Below are 24,809 nucleotides of genomic sequence, written 5' to 3'. Positions count from 1 at the left end.
CCACTGGAGCAGATTTGTAATTTGTTTTTAAATGACTGCAATAAAAACCAATTTACAATCACGGCTTAAAACAAGGCAAAAAATAATTCAAAAGTAGATCCACTATATGATATTTCAAAAGTGTATTGTGCACAGAATTTAATATTTCGTTATTAATTATTTTTAAGTTATTAAGTGCAACACTGGGAAATAAAGATATACAAGGCAACCCAGCAATTCTTTAAAAATATCAGTTTCTCTAACTCATAACATCATTTATCTAACATCATTTTAAAGAATTGTAAAGATCAGTTACTGGTGGAAATGAAGAGATTTGCAAGAGACTTGAGAATTTCAGAAGTTAGCAAAGGGCAAATAGTATTTGGCTATAGGATCATACTTGGGATGATAGCAAATATTGCTGCAAAGGAGACCAGTGACATTTAAAGGTGCATTTAAAAAGCAGCATTATAGCCATATTAAAAAAAAACAGTGTGCTTTACAATGGGTTCATGACTCTGAAATTGGTGAAGCACATTAAAAATAAATGAGTGTTGACAAGAAAAAAAAAAGAGCCCTGAGGAAAGCCCGGACATCTGACCTTTTAATGTCCCATGACTGTCGCTTAGAACTCTATGGGGCTTCGCGGCCTGATTTTTTATGAATGAGAGGCCTGATTTTTTATAAATGAGTGATTCATGGTGTCCGCAGCAAAGGAAGAGCAGATAGCAATATCTGCTCTCTATAATAAAATGAGTTTCTTAGTAGAAGATCTGCATACTGGGTCTAGTGGCACCCCTAGGTTGAAGGTGGGGCAAGGAGCGGAGACCAGAGGAGAGTGGGAGGAAAGGATTTGATGGTTGTGGAGGGATAAGCCCCGGTTCACACTTGTGCGTGTGCGGGGTTCGCATGTAATATCGGAGCGCACTGCTCCGACATTACATGCGATCGGCTGTGCGGTGCGAGTTTAGCCATACAGTTTGTATGGCTAAATTCGCATCGCACCCGCAGCAAACACGCACAGGAGGCATTTTTGCAGCCGCATCAGGATCGGATCGCACAGCGGTTCACACTTGTGTGATCCGATCCTGTGCGAACTGCACGATCGCACTGCGATATGCGATCAAACTGGGGGTGTCGTTAAGATTACATTGACACCCCCAGCGGATCGCATATGGCAGTGTGAACTGCCGGGGGTGCGTGTGCGATGCGGGAACAGGCTGCGAATTCGCAGCCTTTCCGCATCGCATATATGTGAACCGAGCCTAAAAGTAAATGGGGGAATCCTTCAGGATTCCATGTTGGGGCATGTACCACAGCAGCAATGTGTGATTAATAGCAAAAGGTTTGGAGAAGGAAGGGATAAGTAATGTGCAGGACAAAGGCCTGAATTTTGGAGGAGGGCAGCAGTCTTATGCTATGGGCAGTAGCTGACTTATAGTAGACAGATGGGTGAAAGAAGAGTAAGAGGCGAAGGTTTGAGAGAGGAAGGGAGTGCTTTACTGTGAATAAGAGTGAAGAAGAGAGAGGTGGTTACACAGGAGGACAGTTAAAGTTACTAAACCCAGGACTTTGCATTCACTATATCTGGTCTCCTACAGTACACAGAACATGGAAACGCAATCATTTTAGTAAATATAAACTGCTAAATACCTTTTCCTATCAGCAGTATATAGCAGTCTTGTGACTTCTATCAGTTCCTAGTTAAAGCTTGTAGACGGCATTTTCATACTGCACTGAGCTGTCCTATCAGGATCTGGGACCCCTGACCCTCTGTCTGGACAGTGATGATTGGCCCTGTGCTGATCACATGCACTGTCCCAAGAAAAAAAAAAAAATAAACTCTCTAGCAATACACACCAAACTGAGCATGTGCAGCCTGAATCCAGTAACTCTGTCTTACCTGGACTTGTTCTGGAGTCAGTGGAAGAAGGGGAGGATCAGAGAAGACAGGATCAAACAGCCTTTTTGCACAATGCAGAGGATTAACCCCTTAGGTTCCACAGTGAATATAACAAGCATGCTTCACTGCATATACAGACTGATTTTACTGTTGTGGGTTTAGTAACATTTTAGGCACTGAGAAGAATAGAGAAAAGGAGGAGAGCAGAGTACAAAGTGGTGCCTGCTTTCTGAGGGTGTATGACTGAATGTCTGCAAGAATCATCTAGTACCACTAACAGGAAATGATATTCTCTTTTTATACTATACAACAAGAGGGATACAGAGTTGCAGCAGTACTTACACAATAAAGGTATTATTTAAATGACAAATCATCGCCAGCATCTGAGGTTAAGTTTCTAATGTGTAATGGGGAAGGGTTCACTGCTGGACAGAACTTCACTATGTGTCATGCCTAGTATGTTGTCCAGGATTTAGACGTACAGGCTTCATTTTGTGCCGCAGGCTCAAATTATGAAAGCTTCCTTTTACTTCAAAATTGTACTTCCAAAAAACCAAAATGGGGTAAATCACTGTGTATATTCATAAAGGGAGTTTGTACTTTGTATAGAGTTTTTAATTATGCCTTTAATAAGTTAAATGTTTTTATTTCTTTTTTACAATGGGTATCGTGCTGTATATATGTCTTCTCATTATATTTACTTTCATGACATGTTATGAAAATGCTATTTTTACTGCTGGACCATCACAGTGTGTGCCAGTTCAGATACCTCATATCCTGGTCACTTTATACAGACCTTAAAAATAAACACGCAGTGCAACTAAACTCTGCAATTTCAAACACTTTCCTTACAATATATACATATATTTAAATATGCTAGAAAAATATTAAGCAAGGCCCACATGCCTAAAAAACTGTATCTAATACATTCTAAATATACAATCTGTCAATCCTTTCCCAGTCATGGTAAAATAAAAAAAACGAGTCTGTTTGCGTTGTACTGAAGATCGGGAGTTCAGACTGACCGCAGTGAACTCCATGACTGTCCCTGCAGTGGTCTTTAGTTGTATTATCCCAATTCCAGGAGCCAGTCAAAGAAACCGGGTGCTTCTTTACTCCCCTGTTCCTGTATCTTGCAGTGAAGGATGAGGGCACTGAAAATATCCCCGACTTTCCAAGACTTTGACTGAACCAGTTGTGTGACTTGCAGAAACTGAAAGAAAAATATGATTTTTACATTATTATAAACATTCTGTACCAGTTTTCTACAAAGTTATCTTCCATTTAAAGAGTTTCCTACAAGGCTAAAGGAAAAAGTAATGTGCAAAGAGCATTAACGCAAAACAACTAGAAACATCTTGAGTAGCTAATTACACTGAACTTCTGAAAGCTACATAATACAGAAAAACTTTGGATTGAGTGTAACTTGGTTTGAGAGCGTTTTGCAAGACAAACAACATTTTTTTATAAAGTTTGACTTGATAAACAAGCGATGTCTATGTATACACAAGTAATGAATCACAGTATTGCTGCGCTAAAAACCTCAGAATAAAATGACATGAAATGGTTAAAAGTGAAAAAGCAGCCACACAAATCCGGAATAGCAACAGATCCAAAGCAAATAGTGTAAAAACTGCGGCGCTAGTTCTATATAAATGTCCCAAAAATAAATTGGACAAAGCAGTCCTTTCAGTGTCCACTTCAAACTGTAGAAATGTGAGAGACCATAGACCCGGAGAACCGCCACCAAGCACTCTGATAACACCGCTTTTTACCAGATAGAAGTGATCCCCATTACAGAGATCCAATAAACCAGATGCATAAAGGTGAATAACGATCCTCCTCCCAAAGGTCCAGGGCTGACAGATTAAACCGTTTGCACAATATGAAACAGAAAGCAGGGACACTCTCATAGCGCAGACTGTATGAGCTTTTATTGGTACACAAGGTTAAGAAGACTTACAGTATAGTAGAGTAAAACAGGCATCTAAGCTGGTGATAGAAGTTCCTCTCCGCGTGTCATGCTGTATGCCGAAGATAACCAAAAAGATGGCCGCCACGATGACTTTTGTTGATGAAACACGTCGGCTGGCGCTCATGGTGACGCACGCCGTTACGGGGAGGAGATGTGGCGGCCATCTTTTTGTTTTTCTTCGGCATACAGCACGACATATACTACTATAGCGGTCTTCTCCGTATTGGTAAAAATGACTTGCAAAATGAAAGTGAAAAGCGCCCAGGGAAGACTGGGAACTATAAATAGCCATAGTATATATATATCATTACCCATTTGTGAATGTAACTAATGTTCTCCAGGTAAACTGGAGCAGTAATGTTCAATTTCTATAAATAATGGATAAAATAAAATGCTGGGATCCAAGGGAAAAACATGTAAAAGGTGCAATGCACTTTGCTGTTTAATAATTAGAAAGCTGAAGAACCCATAGAACGTAGTTTTCTGTCACTCAGACACATCCTCCCTAATGACAGATGTCAGAGGGGCCAGACTGCCATTCCTAGCCTTATAGTACCCCCACAGTTTGGTGACATCACTGATGCTGATATCCACATCCAGCACTGTATGGGGCCTGGGCAGTGGTGAGGCTCTCTTACTGCAGCATGTAAACCATTAGTATGTAATGAAGGAGAGACTGTGGATGGCAAGGCTCTCATCATCCGTATAAATCAGTGATCTCCAAACTGTAGCCCACCGTTCACATGTGGCCCCTTGCTTGCCTTTATCCAGCCCTTTGGGGTACTGTTGCTACCACTGATATGAGGCACTATTCCTCCTACTATTACCAATGATGAGACACCATCCCTTTCATTGGCACCAACGGTGGGGGCACAATTCCTTCCACTGACACCAAGGATGGGGGGCACCATTCCTTCCTCTGACACCATCAATGGAGCACTATTTCTTTATTTTTACTCTCATTGACCACCAAGCCTGAAGAATTGTTTATTTCCATTGACACTGGACTATTTTCTTCTCCCACTCACTTGAAGGTATGAAGTACAGTAACCTGGCCCTTTGTTTAGAAAGTTTGGAGACAGAATAGAGATAAAGAGAGCCTATCAAGATAGAAATATGAAAACACACATTTGTTTCCCAAATGTACATATTTTTGGGGTTGTCAACTATACCCTCCCAGGATTCACCCAGGACCAGCATGTTCATATTAGGTGGGCTAACACTTCACTGGTGTCATCCTTGTTCCAGTTTAGTTAATTAATATAAAAATGAGGCAATAATTGGGATGTTGACCCTGAAGATTGAACCTTAAAAAAGTCAATAGTTGCATCACCATATTTGTATCCTAACTGCTTTTTCAAACCTTTATTTAAGAAAAGGCAATACAAGACACCTGCATTGGTAGCCATAAAATATTTTTAACACCCCTCTGAAACTGGTTTCATTTTGCATAAGGAATTAAAGATGAACTTTAGGCAGATATTTAAAGAAAAAAATAAATGTAGCTCTGTAAACATTAATACATCATTGAGTGTAGTTTTTAAATGCAATCAGTGTACTGAACTTGACCTGATATCAGTCTCTTGCAATCTCTGTACAGCAGAGCAGGAGTGTGAGAGAAAGAATCAGCTCAAGGAGCGAATCAGTACATGTGCTGGCAAAAAGCATGCTGATAGGAAGAGAGAGAAGCTTGACAGACAGATGAGCTCATCATTGTGCTGCTTCTCTTGTCACTGCCCAGCCACAGGCTGGGGTGGGTCCACGATAACCTGGGCTAGGGGGAAATGGGTTGAATGATGCTGGCCATCAGACTGAAGGCATCTAGTCACAGAAAAATAAGTACTGTGAGGGAAATCAAGGGACTGAACATTTGCAGCAAAAGCTGGTTTCATTATTTTCTAGAGTTCTGAGTTCTGATTTCACTTTCTTGACTTTAGGTCTAAGTTCCACCTCTTAAGCTAGACTAATTCACATACAACAACCTACGTAACAGGCCATGTTTTGCCCACTGAATTGCTTTCACCAGACATGAGAATATTGAATGAGTGAAATCAAGATCAGAGGGGCAAACTAGAGGCTTTTCTGGCCAACAAACTTGACAGCACCTTGTAATGCCTGAACTTAGGCCAGACTTTTACAACCCCAATTCCAAAAAAGTTGGGATGCTGTGTTAAATCTACATAAAAACAGAATACAATAACTTTCAGATCCCATATACCCATAATTTATTCACAACAGAAAATAGAAAACATATCAAATGTTTAAACTGAGAAAATGTACCATTTTAAGAAAAAATTAAGTATTTTGCAAATAGTGGTAGCAACGCATATCAAAAAAGTCTGAACAGGGCCATGTTTACCACAGTGTAGCTCTCACTCTGCTTTTAACAATACCTTGTAAATGTCTCGGAACTAAGGAGACCAGTTGCTGGAGTTTTTGGAATTTGCCTAATATAGGATTCTAACTGCTCAACGGTTCTGAATCTCGTTTGTCCTATTTTTCTTTGTAAGATGCACCAAATATTTGCAGTCGGTGAAAGGTCTAGACTGCAGGTAGGCCAGTTAAGCACCTGCACTCTTTTACTATGAAGCCATGCTGTTGTCATAGCTGTAGTATGTGGTTTAGCATTATCCTGCTGAAATATGCAAGGCCTTCCCTGAAAAAGACATCATCTGGATTGGAGCATATGCTGCTCTTAAAACTGGATATATCTTTCAGCATTGATGGTGCCTTTCCAGATGCCCATTTAATAGGCAGTATTGCATCCCCATACCATCAGAGATGCAAGCCTTTGAACTGATAGCAAGCTGGAAGGTCCCTTTCCTCTTTAGTCCAGAGAAGGCAGCTTCCATGGTTCCCAAAATGAATGTCAAATTTTGATTTGCCTGACCGCAAAACAGTTTTCCACTTTGCAACAGACCATTTTACATGAGCTTTGGCCCAGAGAAGACAGCAGCATTTATGGATCATATTCAGATAGGGCTTCTTCTTTTCATGATAGAGCTTTACCTTGCATTTGTGGATGGCACGGCAACTGTGTTCACAGACTGTGATTTTTGGAAGTATTCCTGAGCCGATGCGGTGATGTCCATCACACAATCATGTCTGTTTTTAACGCAGTGCCGTCTGAGGGCCCAAAGATCACAGGCATCCAAAATTGCATTTCAGCCTTGTCCCTTGCGCACAGAGATTTCTCCAGATATATATATATATATATATATATATATATATATATATATATATATAAATATTTTTTGTTATATATGGGCTAGGGTGTAACAGGATGAGCGTGCTCTTACCATTTAAGAGTGCTTACTATACACTATTGGAAAGTGTTTTTGAAATGTTTTCATAAATGTTTTAACAGAATTTTGTTGTTGATAAACTTTTTAATTCCTATTTTGTCGAGTGCTCACTTTACTTTTCAGGGCTACATGTTATAATCAATAAAGTCCTTTATACTTTCTTTTTTTCAGGTTTACATTCACCATATTCTTCTTTTCACTAGGAGCTTTACTTATCTTGTTAGTAGAAAAAGACCAATAGTTTCTGCACAAGCATCTACCTTTTCCTGGCCTCTTAAAGTGAACTTGTCATAAGAAAAACATGGTGGCTACCATTGCTGACTCTGGCTGTCAAGTTGACCCTCTTGCTTAATAACTTTAAATCACTAACCTGTAACAAATATGTAGCTAGGACTTTTCTCTTACTCTCACAATACGCATACCTGTTCCAAGAGGTCTACAACTGTAGCCCTTATATTTTTCTCATGACAGGTCTACTTTAAAAGTTAAAAAAAGAACTGTATTGTTAAAAAGGGGTAGGTATTCAACTACCCATTTACTTAAAAATACACCCAACTTTTGGACAACTTACCTTTTGAATCCTACTTTCCTGAGAGTTCCTGAAGTACACAGTGGGTATCCCTAGTTCCGATGCGGCAATCCACTGTAATGTAGTGCACAGCTCAAAGTCAAAAATATCTGAATCCAAATCGATGTTCAAAACTGAGACCTCTTGGTGACAACTGGCAGTGCCAACCGATAATCCAGATGTACATTCTGCAACGTCAGATAAAATGTTCCATTGATAAATGTATAATTTTGCTCTCTTCTCCTGCCAGCAAACATTTAGTACTAACACTGCCAACATTCTATAATGCAATAGAGCCAGTCTGGCTGTGTAGGGGAGTACAGGAGGCTAATATAAATAAAGGTTCAGGTACTTATGCCATGTTTATTTAACGGATTTTGCGAAGGACATATAACTAGGATAAATGATGAACTTTTACGTGAATTCAGATTTAGTTATGCTTAGTTATAAATAATCTTTTAGCAATCAAAGTTGAGGTAGAGATAAAAGCAACCAAAATACTGAGAAAGTAATGATTTTATTTTCACATAAAGAAATAGGGGTTTGTTGCAATGGTGATATGCACGAAATTGATTCTTATTTTTGAAGCTGTAAGTCATTATGTGTGTATTGAAATTACTTTGAGGTTTGCTATGACTGTCGCTTCAGCTGTGTAGAGCAGGAAGGCCTTTAACACTGTTCTTTGATGTCATATGTGTTGCATACAGTACAGATATCCTTTACTTAGGGAAGTGATCATAGGTACATCAAACAGGAATCAGCAGGGTACTACCTGTGTAGTCCTATAGGGTTAGAAGAACATCATTTTAAAGTTGAACCATGTCCTGAGAGTTAAAGGGAATTGGAAACGATCTTTTTGTAACTTTCTATTATTATTCATATTACCATTTCTACCAATTTCTCGCTTTTTCATCCTAAGCCAAGTTGCACAATCAACAATTCCATTACTGCAGTACTTTCTCATATAGGAAATCCAATTCTGAATTAAACTCTCTGTATATTCTCAATGTTTCTCTTTAAGAGCATCCGTTAGTGTTAGTCTGACTTCTAAAACACAATTTTAAGCTAATACAGTGTAAGGCTGGCCATACATGTTCAATTCTCTTGTCCAATTTTCCAAAACCCATATAATATGAGGACAAACAAACTAGACAACTTTCAATTGTATCCAATTAGGCAGGCCCTTGCACTACATAGTTCAAGGTAAATCTAAAGGAACATTGTACACGAAAGGTTAACATGTATGGCCAGCCTTAAGAGCAATGTTGTGCAAACTACAATAATTTATAGAAACCAAATAACATTTCAGTTTTACATAGACAGTAAAAGAAGATTCCCCTCTTGCTGCCATGGATTCCCACTCTTTGATTACTGCTTTTGCTTACTGAATAAGCATGACCCTGCTCCTGATTTTTATTTAATATGTCAGCCACAATATACAGAAAGATAAAATCAGCTTTTATTTGCTACTTGCTTTCTAATACAACACAATACAGTTTAGTAAAATCTAGTTTTAGTCCGAAATCCATCTTAAAAAATTTGAAGGATGATAAACTCATAATTTGCAATTTGGAATACAAACCAGGACTCCGAATCAGTGGATACAGGTAGCTTTGTGTGAAAAGTCTCTAACTGCAGAAACAATCTGTTGTTTTCTAGCTCTAAGTGGGCTCTGGGTAACAGGTCACTGAAAATACTTTCTTGTTCCTTTACTATTATGTAACTAAGGGAACATCTACTTTTCCCACTGCTTCATTTTCCTTGCAGGTGGATTCCATTTAAAATTCACACAAATGAGCATGTTTATGCATGAAACCATATATGAATTGAAACAGAGATACCATCAAACTACCTCAACTCTTCTTGCACCTGTATACTCCTTGGACAAGAGCAATATCTACATGTAGCACCCTCCTAGGTAGGTACTAGTGAGAGAGTATAGTTTTTGGCTCTGTCTGCCTATCAGAGGAACATCAGGCAAATCTATATTGCTTTCTGTCTAGCAGAGAGCAGGATCTGTTAGTGAGGTCTGCTCAGTATGTGATTCATTGAGTCTAGAGAGTGTTTCACACTGGTCCAATAGGGAGGCATGTTGGACAGTGGGAGGAAACCTGACCAATGGATACATAGGCTTTGATATAGTCCTGGTGATTGGCAGAGACAGGCTGTCTCGGTGCATTCTGGGATACTGTATAAAAGCCAGGAGCACATGTGCTGCAGGGTCTTTGGCTGCTGAGCATAGTCCCAGGGGGAGGGTGGTGGCTGCCTCCTCCTCTGTCGCAGTGGCACATGGCATCAGGAGGTCGTCCTGAGGGCCAGAGGAACAGAGCTGAACCCAGAGGTCCAGGAAAGCTGACTGAGGGGGAGACGCTGGAGACCCTAGAAAAAACAGTATCATGAGTACAGGGGATTGCGTCAAGGGGCCTGACCTGAGGGGGCCACCCCAGAGTAGGATAGTCAGTGGACGGATGTCAGTGGTCAAGAAAGAGGATACTGGGAGAGTGACCTGAAGATAACTTTAGTTCATCAAGTCATCTGGAAAGAGACTTAACCTTAAATCAACCTAAGTGGCAAGGTGGATCAACAGCCTGGCTGTATCAAGAGATAGATGTCCTCCAACGTCTTGTGCATAGTTAATCTGGAGTATCCCACTATTCCCTTCTCCCATCCCTAACTTATAAATAAAACACAAAACAACTGCATACCCCTGGACTAATTATTGACTGAGCTAAGAAGTAAAGTGATAGATTTGAATGCCAAAGTTGCTAACGGTAATTTAGGGGGACCCGAAAGTGTTAAAATCCAGCAGTCCTTAAGGGAGCAGTGCTACATACATTTTTGCTATGGGTCTGTTTTTTGGTGATAACTTAAAGAAGAGTTCCAGGTATGAAATACCCCTGGAAGCTGGAAATCACTAAAGTACACACCAGTTATCTCCACTTGCTTCCGATCCCATGCTATGCAATTGGTCTAATGCATTGTGAACACAGGAGCTCAGTAGCTCAGCATGGGCACCTTTAAGAGAATACTTTGCATTTTCTTATTGAATGCAATGGGTTCTATGATTGGACATAGGTGGAGAGGTAGGGCATATCAGGGCTGGGCTCCTGTTATTTACTAGCAGCTCTTTCTTTCAGTGCACAGAAGCTGCTCAGTTGTTGGCTAATTACCAGCCATTTGTTGTTTCCACAGTGACTCACCTAGTTACCATTACCTGCCTCATTAGTGCAACCTACAGGCAGGCAGCCCCTTTTGGCTATTTAAACAGCTTTGCTCATTCCCTCCCTGCCCTTGCATGGTAAACATCTCCAGTGTGCTCCTGTTTTTGACTTGGCCTGGCTGACTTTTCTTCTGATTCCTGCTCCTGATTTTAGGCTCCTGACAACGCAGACTTCTGGTTCCCTGATCTTGGCTCATCTGATTACCTGCTCAGGCTTCCAAACCCTGGCTTCTGTTTTTGACTAGGTTCCTGAACGGTTGTTATTTTTGCTATGACTTTAAAGGTGTGATTTTTACTGCATTTTCTGTCTCTGCCTGGTTTATGGTTCCTGATAACCATAACAATGTTACTCAGTATAAAAAATATTATCATTTTATTTTAGAATTTGTCCCATTTATAATGAAATTAAATTAACATTTAAAATGAAAGCATTGCAAAGATAAATACAAATGAAATAAAGTTTTTTTTTCAATTTTAAGATTGTTATAATGCCACACAAAAAAAAAAAAAAAAGAGAAAAATAGATGTAAGGTAAATATGGGGACAGCCATTATGGACTTTTTTCTGAAATTGTTAAACACTACTGAATTATGGAGTATGGAACTGCTGGACAAGACGTCAGCTGCATGTAAAAAACAATATCTCCTTTTTTTTTTTTTCTTTTGTCCTACTTTAATAATACAAATATCTTCTGCTGTGATAAGCTCCAGACTTAAGGTCTATTGCATTTATCTAATACATTATGTTTATTGATCCTTGAAATGTTTATGCAATAAATTATCCAGTGTGTGGCCATCTTATGGGCAATGTCAGGTGACTATATAAACGGTGGGGGGTACTGCGCTTCTGGGTAAGTGAATAATATTGAATAATAAATAAATAAATAAACTAAAACTGGTGTATGTGACTAACACAGTGTATACACATGGGAACTAAACCATATACATAAAATTCATAATCATAGTGAACAAGGGTAAACAGATAATAACCTAAAAATCACTTAATGTGTTCATCATTCTTTAGTGATAAATAAAGTGCTCAGGTGCATATATAAGTGTCCTCTGTGCTTCACAGAAAAATAAATCGCGGTCTGGGTGTAAATAAAGTCCAAAGACTAGAAAAATTGTGCAAGTGAATAAATGTAAGTCCACAGGTGCTACTCCTTCACCAACCACCGTGCTATAAAAAATGGGGTGCTTCTCCTTCCCCTCAGGGTGTCCAAGCCTCTCACCTTAAAGACTAAGGGTAAAAGCCTTAATAGTCATCCAGGGGGCTCCTCTCCAGTTTTATGCCGTACTCCACTAGTGTCAGATATCTGGGCTACTGCAGATGATAAGACTCCCTCTCCCTCTCCAGATTCTCCACAGTTCCAATGGCTCTCAAAACAGAATGCTCAAAATAGTGCAGTATGTCTGGATAATGGGTTCTTTATTAAAAATAGCTTTAAAAATACTCACATTTGTTGAGTATATACAGCGCAAATACAAGGGATAGCGTCGGAGTGGGATCGCAGTCCTCACTTCCGCGATGTGCGTCACGTTCGGACCGGAAGTAACCCATTATCCAGACATACTGCACTATTTTGAGCATTCTGTTTTGAGAGCCATTGGAACTGTGGAGAATCTGGAGAGGGAGAGGGAGTCTTATCATCTGCAGTAGCCCAGATATCTGACACTAGTGGAGTACGGCATAAAACTGGAGAGGAGCCCCCTGGATGACTATTAAGGCTTTTACCCTTAGTCTTTAAGGTGAGAGGCTTGGACACCCTGAGGGGAAGGAGAAGCACCCCATTTTTTATAGCACGGTGGTTGGTGAAGGAGTAGCACCTGTGGACTTACATTTATTCACTTGCACAATTTTTCTAGTCTTTGGACTTTATTTACACCCAGACCGCGATTTATTTTTCTGTGAAGCACAGAGGACACTTATATATGCACCTGAGCACTTTATTTATCACTAAAAAATGATGAACACATTAAGTGATTTTTAGGTTATTATCTGTTTACCCTTGTTCACTATGATTATGAATTTTATGTATATGGTTTAGTTCCCATGTGTATACACTGTGTTAGTCACATACACCAGTTTTAGTTTATTTATTTATTTATTATTCAATATTATTCACTTACCCAGAAGCGCAGTACCCCCCACCGTTTATATATCTCACACTGTATGGTCACCAGTTCTGGTACTAGCAGCATCTGGGGTCTCCATTTTATCCCTTATCACCCTAGTTTAGACAGCGCAGGACTCATTGTACTATACGATGAATGTCAGGTGACTGTTCCTGTTACTGGCAACAACATGCCAGAGACACAATAGTTAAGAGACCATATATCTTTTCCGATTCTCTTGCTGTTCTCTCTTTAGCATTGACGATTCTGCAGCATTCAGGAACAGCAAGAAATCACCTTGGATTCTCTATCTCAGTCAATCATTCTACCATTTGGGATGTGTCATAAGCAGCACATATACCTAGCACAAAGCCCTAAAAATCTATGTAAAATGTCTTACCATCTGGATTTTCATGCAAATCTTTGGTCACAGTCTTCTCTACTGGTTTTCTTGGGAAGAAAAACAAAAAGAAATCAGAAAGATTTCAGCATGGTTTAATTTAACACATTAGCTATGGGTTATGTTGAACTCAGATGCAAACTTCAAGAGGCAATTTTGTACAAATGTATAGATATCTAGGGTAGAAAATAATCTGAAGGCAAGATTTAAAGGGCTTTGTGTACCCCTAACTAACTACTAACTAATATCCATTTTTATTATTTAGAATGCTTATGTTCAAAGTACTCGGACTCCTCATTAACCCAGATTAAAAACTCAGTGGAAACAACATTCAACATATTTTGGCAACCAAAACTGTAATTTTACTGTACTGGCTGCATGGTTGCCCATACACTTTAGGATGTGTGCAATCTCTTGGACCGATTCGTCACTTGGGACAATTGGTTAGTCATTGGGATGCCGAACAACAGACCTCAGTCGTGGAAGAGCTTGTAGAGATTTTAGAATACCAACCAATGTTCTTTTGATTAAGTGTGTATATGTTGCAAAAGGTGCAATGTTGTGGTGGGCTGCAGTGCTCAGTAGTACACTCTGAAAAATAAAGTAAGCATAATTGATCTTTTGATACCAAAGTCTACTAGAAATCACTGGCATTCTTCTTCAGTCTGCATCTTGCCAAGAAAACCCAATGAGGCTGAACATTTATGGTGTGAACATTCTCAAATCTTTTAGTAAATCAATGTAAAAATGAAGTCTCTTTAGGACTACTATCCAACTCACTATGGGGTAGATTTACAAAAGGAAAGTAGGCTGTTCATGCAAGAAAAGTTGTACTTTGCAAGGGCTTAGTGAATGTGGTAAAATTTCCCTTTGCAAAGAATAACCAATCACATGTAAAATAAAAAAAAAAAAACACATTTTTGCTTGCACATGATTGGTTGATGGTAATCAGCAGAGCTTCACTTCATTCATTAAGCTCTGTGGAAAATTTTCTTAAAAAAATGAACTTCCCTTGCAATGGGGACAGTCTATTTGCCTCTAGCAAATCAACTCCTATGAGTTCATATCAACTCCAACACACTAGGCCTTTTAGCTGAATTTTAGGAAAATGTTTCCTACTATTAACTGTTCTATCACAAATACTACATAGCAATGTCAGTCCTCCCTCAGACCCCTGTCACTCCACTGCATGAACCTCTTTAACAAGCTGAAGCAAGAGAATATATACCACAAAGAAGATAAAGCTATCTCAAGCCACATAAAACTGGATGGTGCTCAGTTTTCCACTATGCTCACAAGCCAAGTGAAGAATGTGGGTTACGTAATGCCATTTTTGAGTTCAGGAACTTCTTGCAACCCGTTTTTTTAAGTAAGATAACAGGATGTCAACTTTTCCAAAAGAGCAGAAAAGGTTATCGCTGTGCATTAGTGACCCCAATCACCATTGCAGACAACTGTTACCATGATAGCACCGTCATGCATCTATTCCTGCACATTGTAGTCTACATTGCTGGAGCGCAGTTCTCAGAAAGTGCCAGTGATTCTACTCTGCCAGTAGGTTTTAAGTAGAACTGATATCAGAAACTGAGACTTTTCAGTGGATGCCAAGAACAAATCTGTCTTTTTAACAAAAAATAAATATACTGAAGCAAATGTCATCAGATATTCATGTTCTACCCTCAAATAACTATTGCTCTGCTTGTATACAACAGATACTCTAAGTATAGCATAAAGTCCATCCTTCTACATTTACACAAAAATACATATAGAAAGATGTACACAGTACATAGAACCTATGGCTTTGTCAAAGAGCTTTAAAATGTTATAATCATATTGGAGATAATATTTATTCTACCTAATGACTATGCAGGCAACCTAGCTAAAGCCAAAAAAAAAAAGTTTAGCTAAACCATCAAAAATAAAAATCATATATATGAATAATATATATATATATATATATATATATATATATATATATATATATATATACACACACAGTATCTCACAAACCTGAGTACACCCCTCACACTTTAATAAATATTTTATTCTATCTTTTCATGTGACAACACTGAAGAAATTACACTTTGCTACAATGTAAAGTAGTGAGTGTACTCAACACAAAGCCATTAATGTCTAAACCGCTGGCAACAAAAGTGAGTACACCCCTAAGTGGAAATGTCCAAATTGGGCCCAAAGTGTCAATATTTTGTGTGGCCATTATTTTCCAACACTACCTTAACCCTCTTGGGCATGGAATTTAAAAGCGCTTCACAGATTGCCACTGGAGTCCTCTTGGATGTTAGAGACCTTGCTCTCCTCCATCTTCCATTTGAGAATGCCCCACAGATGCTCAATAGGGTTTAAGTCTGGAGACATACTTGGCCAGTCCATAACCTTTACCCTCAGCTTCTTTAGCAAGGCAGTGGTCGTCTTGGGGTCGTTATCATGTTGGAATACTGCTCTGTGGCCCAGTCTCCGAAGGGAGGGGATCATGCTCTGCTTCAGTATGTCACTGTTCATGTTGGCATTCATGGTTCCCTCTATGAACTGTAGCTCCCCAGTGTCGGCAGGACTTATGCAGCCCAAGACCATAACCCTCCCACCACCATGCTTGACCTGTCTTTATACTCCTCACCTGGTTGCCGCCACACACGCTTGACACCATCTGAACCAAATAAGTTTATCTTGGTGTCATCAGACCACAGGACATGATTCCAGTAATCCATGTCCCTAGTCTGCTTGTCTTCAGCCAGCAAACTGTTTGCGGGCTTTCTTGTGCATCATCTTTAGAATGACAGCCATGCAGACCAATTTGATGCAGTGTGCGGCATATGGTCTATGCACTGACAGGCTGACCCCTCCACCCATTCAACCTCTGCAGCAATGCTGGCAGCACTCATACGTCTATTTCCCAAAGACAACCTCTGGATATGACAGCTGAGCACATGCACTCAACTTCTTTGGTCGACCATGGTGAGGCCTGTTCTGAGTGGATCCTGTCCTGTTAAATCGCTGTATAATCTTGGCCACCATGCTGCAGCTCAGTTTTAGGGTGTTGGCAATCTTTTTATAGCCTAGGCCATCTTTATGTAGAGCAACAATTATTTTTTTCAGATCCTCAGAGAGTCCTTTGCTATGAGGTGTCATGTTGAACTTCCAGTGACCAGTAGGGAAGAGTGAGAGCGATAGCACCAAATTTAACACACCTACTCCCCATTCACACCTGAGACCTTGTAACACTAACGAGTCACATGACACCGGGGAGCCAAAATGACTAATTGGGCCCAATTTGGACATTTTCACTTTCGGGTGTACTCACTTTTGTTGCCAGCGGTTTAGACATTAATGGCTGTGTGTTGAGTTATTTTGAGGGGACAGCAAATTTACACTTTTATACAAGCTGTACACTCACTACTTTACATTGTAGCAAAGTGTCATTTCTTCAGTGTTGTCACATGAGAAGATATAATAAAATATTTACAAAAATGTGAGGGGTGTACTCAATTTTGTGAGATACTGTATATATATATATATATATATATATATATATATATATGGAAAGGAAAATTATCAGCCTACAGAGGGCTTAATTTTAAAGATGCCACGAAAATCAAAGGGAAAAAATAATGCAGCAGGCGGATCTATTTTTCTGAAATTTCATTGCAGCAACTCAAAATGGTACTCTGTATGCATGCCTGAAAATGTCGGGGCATGCTCCTAATGAGACAACGGATGGTGTCCTAGGGTATTTCCTCCCAGATCTGGACCAGGGCATCACTGAGCTTCTGAACAGACTGAGGTGCAACCTGGTGGCGTCGGATGGACCAAAACATAATGTCCCAGAGGTGTTCTATTGGATTTAGGTCAGGCGAGCGTGGGGGCCATTCGATGGTATCAATTCCTTCATCCTCCAGGAACTGGCTGCATACTCTCGCCACATAAGGCCGGGCATTGTCGTGCACCAGGAGGAACCCAGGACCCACTGCACCAGTGTAGGGTCTGACAATGGGTCAAAGGATTTCATCCCGATACCTAATGGCAGTCAGGGTGCCATTGTCTAGCCTGTAGCGGTCTGTGAATCCCTCCTTGAATATGCCTCCCCAGACCATCACTGACCAACTACCAAACCGGTCATGCTGAACTATGTTACAGGCAGCATAATGTTCTTCACAGCTTCAACAGACCCTTTCACTTCTGTCACATGTGCTCAGGGTGAACCTGCTCTCATCTGTGAAAAGCAAAGGGCGCCTGTAGCAGGCCTGCCAATTTTGGTGTTCAATGTCAAATGACAATCAAGTTCAATGGGGCTGAGCAGTGAGCACAGGGCCCACTAGAGGATGTCGGACCCTCGGGCCACCCTCATGAAGCTGTTTTTGATTGTTTGGTCAGAGACATTTACACCAGTGGCCTGCTGGAGGTCATTTTGTAGGGCTCTGGCAGTGCTCATCCTGTTTCTCTTTGCACAAAGGAGCAGATACCAGTCCTGCTGATGGGTTAAGGACCTTCTATGGCTCTATCCAGCTCTCCTTGAGTAACTGCCTGTCTCCTGGAATCTCCTCTGCTCTTTAGACTTGTGCTGGGAGACACAGCAAATTTCTGGCAATGGCAAATATTCGTGTGCCATCCTGGAGGAGTTGGACTGCCTGTGCAACCTCTATAGGGTCCAGGTATCGCCTCATGCTACCAATAGTGACACTGACTCTAGCCAAATGCAAAACTTGTGAAAAACATCAGAAAAGATGAGTAGAAAAAAAATGTTAGTGGCCTCCACCTGTAAAACCATTCCTGTTTTGGAGGTGGTCTCATTGTTGCCCATCTAGTGCACCTGTTGGTAATTCCATTAATACCAAAGCAGCTGAAATGGATTAACAACCCCTTCTGCTACTAAACTGACCAGGTCAATATCCTAGGTCAGTGCATATACAGTATATATATATATATATATATATATATATATATATATAAATATTGTAGAGAGTCAGCCTGGGACAGGCTGAAGAGAGGGTTAATTATAGAGGGCAGCTGGTCTGAAAGTATCAGTGGAGCTCTTTGCTTGGAGTGGAAAAGACATCAGCATGCTGAGAGGGAAGTTCCATTGCTGGACTGTGACCTGTTGGGTGAGCCAAGCCTTATGAGAGCTCTGGCTAGAGCTGTGTAATAAGTTGCATATAACCCTGTTTGCTCCAAAGACTGTGGTATATTTTGTCACAGTCTTTGGAGCAAACAGGCTTATAGGCAACCAATTACACAGCTCTAGCCAGCGCTACAGTCTCTCATAAGGCTTGGCTCACCTAGAAGTTCACAGTCCAGCAACAGTTAACCCTCTCTTCAGCCTGTCCAAGGCTGACTCTCTACGATATATACATACAGTATCTCACAAAAGTGAGTACACCCCTCACATTTTTGTAAATATTTTAGACTTGCAACCTCTATAGGGAAGACCAATCCGACGACTTGCAGCGCTGACACACCAACATGCGCCGCGCGCTTCTGATGGTTTGCCGGTCTGCCCGGAAGTGACGTCACAGCCGTCCTCCATCTCCCGTCCCGTCACCCCCGATACTTTTGGCGGCCTGTCTAGCGGCCATTAGTTTCCGGGGTCGTATCCGCCCACGCCATGTAGCTATACATGGCGTGGTTGGGGCGGAGTCTGAACTCATTCGGCCACTCGTCATTGATTTAAAAGGAGGGGCCAACCCTCCACAGCTGCCAGAGACAGCGCAAGCTCCTTGAGGAGAGGCCGTCGGTGTTTTCACATAGGACCGGTGTGATAAGAGTAATTTCAATCAGTGTTACCACATGAAAAGATATAATAAAATATTTATAAAAACGTGAGGGGTGTACTGTGTGTGTATATATATATATATATATATATATATATATATATATACACTGTATATATACATTTAATATCATAAAATAAAAAACACACTATTATGTCCCTCTTGTTAGAGGTAAACTCATATAACTCTATCCTTTTTTTTTTTTTTTTTTTAATCACAGGTGCAAATAATAATGATATGTTTGAAATCCTGGTCCCATTAAATAAAGGGATTATCAAACCAAAAGAGGTGGTTTTGTCCATATGGGTCTGACTGTGTAGATTTGGAAAGTTGGAGGTTGGGTTTACATTTCTTACAATGATAGGGAGTCATGACAGCAATAATGCAGCTTTCTGCTGATATATGAAAAGTGTGCAGTTGAATGTTTTGGTGTTGGGCATTCAGTGCTCACTTTGCCTTCATAAGGGTGCCAGAATTTGACATAGTAAGACGTTACTGTTATGGGCTAAAGGCATTTAAGATGTACTCACATTTCAGGAGTAATTTCAGGTGAAATAACATCCAGAAAGGCATCCAGGTCCACAGCACCTACACTACTTGTTGTACTGCAGTTACCATTGCTGTTGGAATAGAGAGGAGTCTGGGTTATTGTATATGGGTATCAGTAATAGCCATTAGCAAGTACATGCCCCATATGAAACCCTACTTTTAGCCTGTTCCCCCAAAAACTATCTTATTGCCTCTTTTTATTTTATCAAAAGGAAGTTTCAATTGTGTTAAGAGTCTTAAAATTGCCAGCCTACTTTGTAGAAGATGGGCCCATATCCACTGAAGCAGTGTTATAAAAATGTGTTTAAACAAGGTGGACCATTTAAAATAATGAGTTTGTAAATTTAGAAAACGTATGAAAAAAGCTGCAGGCTAAATTTTACTAAACCTGCAGCCCACATAAATGCATATTGATGAAAACTTTGCCATTAAATTCTCTGGTAAAGGCTTTTCTTTGTTGTTTCTGTACAATTTGGTTTCTTGCTGAAACCGCATTTTGCAATGGTAGATATGGGCCCAAAAACATAAGCTCGCTTAGCAATCTTTCCTGACCTGTTCTCTGTGCCGATTGACACAACACACAGTGTTAATACCTTGTGGATCGTTCACTGAGCTGCAGAAAACTGCTGGTGTCCTCTAGATTTTCCTCTTCATTAACAAGGTGTGACCAGCTGCCTGTACTGTCCTCACTGCTACTCAGAGGAGTGGGGAGCTCGGGCTTTGCTTTCACCTCTGAAAAGGCCTCACATCTCTGTAAGCTTCTTGACTGGGATATACTGCTGTGAAAAAAAACAACAAAAAAAAAAAAAACATATCAAAACCAGCCATGTATGCCATTGCTTAGAATGGAATTCCAATTATTAACCATTGCTTATAATGAAATTTCAGTTTTAACCATAGTTTAGAATGGAATTTGCGTTTTAACCATTGCTTAGAATGGAATTGCATACGACATGTCACCTTGTAATATACTGTATATGCTTTTAACTAAATAAGACAGCAGTGCAAATTTTAATTTCAGACCAGGTACACATGTATTATTATCTACAACATTCAAACCAAGTTTACTATTTTTCATTTGTAATTTTTGCTCATGCCCACATCAGATGTGTCAAAGATATAAAATTCACTTTCAGTAATTTATTGTTGACCTGTGAGAGAAAGATCAATACAGATGAACAACAAGGAGAGGTGAGGTTGTTTTATGTTTCTTGATGATCGAAAACCTCACTATAGTTCATCTTTAGGAAGCAGAGCTGGGGCTATCCAGAAGCAGAGAAAGTAATTGCTTTGGGCAGCTGTGATGGGAACTTCTCCTGCCTCTGCTCCATGTCTCATGCATTCTGCGAGACCAGTTCTCCCAGCGTAATCAGCAGTCCACACTGTCTATCTTATGGGTGTTCCTACAACTTTTCAGAAGCTCCTGACAAACAGAGTGCAGAGGACAGCCGTCAAACAGACAGCAGAACCCTCTTAATTACACTGTGAGAGCCAATATTCCAGTTTTATCTGCAGTGTTTAATTGTAAATGTTACAATTCAGTCCTGTTCTAAATGAATTAATGACCAAAGGCTACAGTTGTAGCCAATAAACTCAGTTGTGTTGCAGAAAAATGCATAGCTAGTGTGGTAGGTGTAAATAGGTTTAGTTAATGTAGGCAAATTGGTTTGGCTGAGATCCAGGCCTGGATTGAATGTGAGTCAGGGTTGAGTGACTCAGGAAGGCTGGATGGATCAGCAAGGAGCATCTCTTGTACCTCCCCATGTTTTCTGGAACCTTGGAGAAGCTTCCAGATGCAGTGGGTGGAGGCTAGGAGGGGCCGTTTGGAATATTTATGAGGGCCCCAGCCAACTCTCAGCAGAAAGGGGCTAGAAAGGGGCAGGCCACTTCATAAATAGCCATGAGTCCTGGCAGCAAGGGCAGTCGGGTGGAAGATGGAGTGCTGAAGAGGCTGTCATTGCCCTTGAGGGAGCCCCCTAGTCTGGGGGGGTTGACTTTGGTCCTAGGGCTCGGTATGCTGGAGGGACCCTCTACAACGCATAGAGGAATCCTATGCTGGAGGCATTGGAGCAAGTGAGAGGACAGCAGGAGCAGGTCAGCAAGTCCGGGAGAACTCCTGAGAAATCAGCCGGATGGGCTGGTGAGTGTCAGTCTGGAATACTGTGAAGAGAGTGTCAGTCTTAAGGACTGTGGAGAAGTTAGCAAGGAGGGCTAGTGAAAGGGGCAGCTGCAGCAAGGTGGGTTGGCAGTGCATGAACAGGTGGTGCTGGGCTCAGTGACCGCAGGAGGAAGTGCTGGAAATGTGTTAGCTGTGTCACTCCAACGTTCTACAAGTATAGGGGCTGCAGGTCCCTGCCTGTAATGGGCCATTGCTGCAAATTCTTTTAGAGTGACATAGCTGGGAGTTCTGCAAGCAAGTGGGAGCTAGAGGAAGCAGAGGAGTGTATATAGATTGTATATAGAAAAGTTGTCCGTGAAGTTGTTCTGAAGTCAGTTGGGCATCCAATAATTTTCCAATCCCTAACCCTATATTCTAATCTCTCAATAAAACAAAAAAGTACTGGCATGTTCCCTGACTTTGGAGTGACTGTGAACATTTGGTGGGCCTGGCTGTGCAGGGTGGGGGATCCCATTCTACTTTTAGCTCCTTAGGGGGTGCGCTACATAAAGCATATCTGTATTTTTCTGCAACATATCACAACCCACCCGATGGCAATCTTTCCGAAAAATGCTAGTTACCACACATAGTGTGAGAAGGCCCTAAATTGTGATAATTTATTCATATTGCAACCCCTCTCCCATCCAATTTAGTTCCCATGGACCAAAACGTAATCTTAGAGCTCTCATTTCGGCACTGGTCCAGCCAAAATATATAAACTATATATACTGTACATAGATGTACAAACTTCATCCATCTCAGCTACCTCAGGGGGGAATGTTGGCATCTTTTCCCTGGATGCCACAGGACCTTGTCCCACCACTGGTAGGAAGTGTTTGTGTTTAATCCTATTGGTGAGTTTAACTACAAAATGTCCAGAAATATAAACAGACCAAAGAAACAACATAAAAAAAAGTTACCACAATGTATAAACTGTGAAAAATTGCCCTCTAAACTTGCTGCCCTAGGCACTGGTTGATTAGTGCCATAATGGCATATAAAGCTATGGCACTCATTAGTGATAACCATGCTGAAAATCAAACACACAAAAGGGATGACAGAATAAATGAATACTTTAATCCTACACTAAAGGCATCCTTTTCTTTAAGTAGGTTAAAGTGACCCTATCACAACAGGGTCACTTGCAAAACAGTGTGAAAAAAGAGGCATTATACTCAACTTTTCAGTAGCCCATGTCTTAAAACCCTGCTGCATCATAAATTCCTGGCTGCTGAAGGTATCCAATCACAGGCGAATACTTGCCCCCCCAACTGCATGCAAAGATTCCTCCCCCCTTGCTCGTTCTGTAGTGCTGTAGTAATGAATGAAGTGGTGGGAGAAACCACTGTGTGCAATGGTATTTTAAAAAACCCGGAATTGTAGAATACCTGCAACAGCCAGGGGGCACTAAAGCGGTGCCATTTCAAGATATAGGCAAGTATGGTGACTCTTCCTTTACCGTGGTTACCTTCTTTTGGAAGTGATCCTGTGGCAAAAGACTCACTTTAAAAAGATTTTGGGGGGCGTGTCCAAGATGGCGCCGGGAGTGGACGTGTTTTGAGAGAGCTCCCGATTCTAGGCCCTGATCCTGTATTATATCTTGGTGTAAGACAGATGTTTATCTGGGTTTCTTACTATCCTGACCCCCTGCAGACGCCCCGGGTGATGACTAGAGGTAGAAGTGTCAGACCGGCATGCCATAACGAGTCTGTGAGTAACGCTACCACGCCACAGGCTTCCAGCCTAACAACCAGAGGCATGGCTACTCAAATGGAGGGCCCTGCCACTGCTCCGGAGATGGCTTCTAGCTTTGACACCCTAATGCAAGCTATCTTGGCTTACCAAGCAGCTCTCACCTCAAAAATAGTTTTTGTTGGTTTATGTTTGATTGTTTATCTTTTATTTTTGTTTTATGTGCAGCATTTTGCCCTTATACCTGTACGATCCATCTTGAGGCGGGGTCCTGCTTTACTGTGTTCTCCATCCGGGTCTATACACACTGCCTCCCTTCATATGTGATCTCCGCTCCTGTGTACTACTTGAATGTCCCTATTGATGCTTATTCTTAACATTCTAACATTCTATCTTGGAACACCAGGGGATTAAACTCCCCTGTTAAAAGATCCCTGGTGTTTCAATTTCTCAAAGCTCATGCCCCTCATATATGCGTGCTCCAAGAAACCTACTTAGTAGGTAGTAAGACAATTGCCCTGAAGAAACCATGGATTGGTCACCATTACCATTCCACATACTCAAATTTTGTGAAGGGTGTGAGTGTATTGATTCACAAATCTCTTCCCTTGAAGCTCTTAGACCTAATTTTAGACCCGGATGAAAGGTATTCAAAATATACAAAAGTATAGTATACAAAAGTGAGTACACCCCTCACATTTTGTAAATATTTTAATATATCTTTTCATGTGACAACACTGAAGAAATGACCCTTTGCTACAATGTAAAGTAGTGAATGTACAGCTTGTATAGCAGTGTAAATTTGCTGTCCCCTCAAAATAACTCAACACACAGCCATTAATGTCTAAACCGCTGGCAACAAAAGTGAGCACAGTTAAAATGTAAAGTGTCAATATTTTGTGTGGCCACCATTATTTTCCACCACTGTCTTAACACTCTTGAGCATGAAGTTCACCAGAACTTCACAGGTTGCCACTGGAGTCCTCTTCCACTCCCCCATGATGACATAATGGAGCTGGTGGATGTTAGAGACCTTGCCCTCCTCCACCTTCCATTTGAGGATGCTCCACAGATGCTCAATAGGGTTTAGGTCTGGAGACATGCTTGACCAGTCCATCACCTCCTAATTTGTGCTAACACTCCCTTCCAATACTTTTTTTATT

At 40.8% G+C, this 24,809-nt stretch overlaps 1 protein-coding gene across 1 annotated transcript in view; it reads right to left on the bottom strand.

Annotated features, from left to right (window-relative positions):
* Positions 1-2,497: 2,497 nt before the first annotated feature.
* The window catches only part of SPHKAP (SPHK1 interactor, AKAP domain containing), a 257,420-nt gene continuing 235,108 nt past the window's right edge, over positions 2,498-24,809 (bottom strand). Inside the window, exons 7-11 of the mRNA XM_082249593.1 lie at positions 20,390-20,575; positions 19,778-19,867; positions 13,465-13,514; positions 7,734-7,918; positions 2,498-3,095 (exon numbers count right to left, since the gene is read on the bottom strand). Coding sequence (XP_082105719.1) covers positions 2,952-3,095; positions 7,734-7,918; positions 13,465-13,514; positions 19,778-19,867; positions 20,390-20,575 — 655 coding nt within the window. The 3' untranslated portion in view covers positions 2,498-2,951. The remainder of the gene's footprint in view (positions 3,096-7,733; positions 7,919-13,464; positions 13,515-19,777; positions 19,868-20,389; positions 20,576-24,809) is intronic.

Source organism: Pelophylax lessonae (assembly GCF_965119305.1).
Source record: "Pelophylax lessonae genome assembly, chromosome: 3".
Taxonomy (NCBI): Eukaryota; Metazoa; Chordata; class Amphibia; order Anura; family Ranidae; genus Pelophylax; species Pelophylax lessonae.
The sequence above is the reverse complement of the archived record's forward strand: the minus strand, read 5'-3'. Positions and strand labels throughout refer to the sequence as shown.